The 3,084-nt window shown below is 42.1% G+C and overlaps 1 protein-coding gene across 2 annotated transcripts; it reads right to left on the bottom strand.

Moving 5' to 3' along the window:
- Positions 1-366: 366 nt before the first annotated feature.
- Positions 367-2,865, bottom strand: LOC141837296 (protein indeterminate-domain 7-like; the record flags this gene model as incomplete). 2 transcript variants are annotated; one of them, XM_074724727.1, is given in 5 exon segments in its annotated part: positions 367-1,511; positions 1,658-2,051; positions 2,152-2,414; positions 2,493-2,561; positions 2,743-2,865. In XM_074724727.1, coding segments are annotated over 3 exon segments (1,449 nt in total). In that variant the 5' UTR covers positions 2,321-2,414; positions 2,493-2,561; positions 2,743-2,865.
- Between the last annotated feature and the right edge of the window lie 219 nt (positions 2,866-3,084).

The raw sequence follows: 3,084 nt of genomic DNA, 5'->3' as shown, positions 1-3,084 counted from the left end.
GTTTAAGAAATTGAGATGATCTTCAATGACCAAGGATCAATAAATATTCGACCAATATTATTTGCAGTGCCATGCACCTCAAAAGCTTATTTTTCATAATTAAAGACCAAGGCAAAGAGGATCATTGTAATATCAGTAAAAAAAGAGTTGCAAGTTAAGAGCTCCAATAAATGATTCCCACATAAACAACCCTTAGAATATTAAGGGTGGAGAAATTAATGTTTTCAATCTTTGTCAGAGCCTTCTAAGAGCATAATTGTAGAAAGGCTTTACAGAACCTTAGCAACTCCTAAGGAGAGAGATGAATCCAATCAAGTTTCAATTGACTTTTACTGAACTCAACTCATGCATGGAATTGAATATTAGATTCTAGTAAAGAATTATAAATAGATTCATGCATGGAGTATTATATTCTCGTAAAGTTATAGATAACAGTTGACATGCAACAACAATCTCTAAGGCAGATCATATAGTCGTGGTACAACAAATTCAGTTTCCTCCATTTGGAGTAGTGCAGATATTCATTCAAAATTATGAGAGATGGATCGATATATGAGGCCTAACCAGTTGAACAATTTTCATGCAGCAACCTAGCTACCTCTTAGGTCTCAGCAATCTATCAGAGTTAAGGATAACCCTGTGGTAAAAAAGCCCTTAGGCCTAAGAAGTCTCTTGTTATCCCATCATTCCCACCACCACCTCTTCCTCCTCCTCCTCCTTCATTGTTTCCTTGGGTTCTTACCATGCCTTCCATGTAGCTACTCCCTTCCCTTTTTGAACCCATCATTCCACCAAATGCATCCTCGAAAGACCCACCAAACCCTGGAGTAGTTGATGAGCAGAGGGGATTACTGTTCATCATCATCATATCTTCGAGGAGATGAGTTGGTGTTGCTACTTGTCCAATGCTTCCTCCTCCTCGTCCACCAACGCCAGTAGCTTCCATGCTGAGGCCAAAGCCATTAGAGGCTGAAGCAGCTGAAGAGTAATGGCTAGTGTGAGGTGCCATTATTGGAGGTCTGCCAGTACTTAGAGTTGCACCCATCTGAGCTGCCTTCTGCAGCAATGCAGTGGCTGACATGTGCGGTAGAGGAATAATATTAGCAGCGCTGGACACTGATCTGTTGACTGTGAAATTAAGAGGAGGTGGAGGAGGAGGAGGAGGAAGGTTGTCATGATTAGGGTACGGGTGATGATCCTGTTCCAACAGCCTTGTGGAATAAACAGATGGGACTTGGCCGAGACCATGGTGGCTGAGGGAGTTAGAGGAGGTGCTGCCTTGGCAATTTAGCCATGGCGGGATAGTGTTAAACTGCTCGATCTGTTGCACTTCTTGACTATTATGGAAGTGGAGAGAGAAGGGCTCGAGAGATGCTGCTGCTGCTGCTGCTGAATGAGAGATTAATTGAAGTGAGTGGTGAGCTGACATAGGGTTTGCTGCGATGCCCCTTGAACTCTCTTCAGCTGCCAGGGCATCACAAAATGCTCTGTGAGTGATGAAACTGTCCCTCCTGCAACACCACCAGCGACTTTAATTAAAAGAATAATCTTTCACAAAAGGCTGCGCCAAACTCCAAAAAGAGAATCCACTTTAATGGGGATCGATCGAAAGAAAAAAGTTATATATATGGGAGGAGTTAGATTGGTGTCTATGTACCTTGAGAACAGGGTGCCACAATCGCACCTGTATTCCTTGGTGCCACAGATCTTGGAGTGAGCCTTCCAATCAGACTGGACAGCATATTTCTTGGAGCACTTGTCGCACTTCCACTTCTTCTCGCCGTGCTTCCGGCTGAAGTGTTTCTTGATGCCAGTGAGGTCGCCGAGAGCGCGAGAAGGGTCGTGGTGGACGCACGTCGGCTCGGGGCAGACGTACACCTTCTTCCTCACCTCCTTGGGCCTCTGCTTGAGCTTCCAGGGGAGGTTGTGGCCCCTCCTGTGAAGCTGCAGGTTTTGATCCCTCTGAAATCCTTTGTTGCAGATCTCGCACACAAACCTGTTGGTCGCCATCAGTGTCTTGGGAGTCAGTGCTACAACCTCAGCGTCTGGATCTGATCGATAAAATCAATATCCAAATTTTGCATTCAACTGAAAGAAAACTATAATCACGAAAAACATGGAAAACTGTTAGAAATAATATTTATCAGAAACCTGGATTTCCTGGAAGATTCCTCTTTTTCTTGTTACTTGAGTTTGGATTTGTGGAGGCCAACGAGGATTGTTGGTTGGATGAGACACTGGCTTCCCCAGAAGGAGAGGTTAGATTGGACATGTTCTCCTCCACGACTTGGTGTCTTGGATGAATTCTTATCCCTTTCATGGTTTCTCTGAATTCAGTGTGAAAGATTTGAAAAGAGATCTGATCGATCAACAACTCAATCAGTCAAAATAAGAAAAGGAGATCTGTGTTTTCCCTGAAAAAAAGGCGGAAGATCTATGAATTAGTTGACAGAAAAACATATATGAAAAGTACAAACAATCTCGAAGTGCACCTTCAAATGAACTCTACATAAAATCTCTAGCTAGCTACTTGCTCGTAAGCACTTTCTTTTCCTCCAGATCTTGCAAGATAAGAAGAAGATATATATGTAGAAGTATAAAAACAAGAGTGGAAATCATCTTCTACTTCTTCTTTATTAATCCAGATGTAGAACTACAAAACTATAGCTCCATGAACATGCAAACTTTGAAGTAGAAATCAAAGAACAAACAGATAAGTGAGATCTATATATGCTTAATTACCATGAACTAGTACGTAATTGCCAAAAAATTCAGGCGGCCATATGATCTAGTTACCAAAAGGCTCTTTTGATTTCAATAAATCAAGCAAAGAAATCATCTGTGTGTGTGTGTGTGAGAGAGAGAGAGAGAGAGAGAGAGAGAGGAAGCATATGGATGAAATTAATGAGAGGAGAAGGAAGTAAAGGTAGAATGAACCGTACAGCCTAGAATAATTCACCAAATAAGATAGCCGACTCTGACGCTAGCATTTCTGTCTTTTGCTTTGTCCCTTAGCTACATTTCTACGCAGACCAAGAAATTCCTTTACTCCTGCCTGTCTACTGTAAAATTATAATTAAACAC

Source organism: Curcuma longa, chromosome 1, assembly GCF_044706935.1.
Source record: "Curcuma longa cultivar G26 ecotype Majalengka, Jawa Barat chromosome 1, ITB_CL_G26_1.1, whole genome shotgun sequence".
In the NCBI taxonomy this organism is placed as follows: domain Eukaryota; kingdom Viridiplantae; phylum Streptophyta; class Magnoliopsida; order Zingiberales; family Zingiberaceae; genus Curcuma; species Curcuma longa.
Note: the sequence above shows the minus strand (reverse complement) of the source record. Positions and strands in the feature narration are given on the sequence as shown.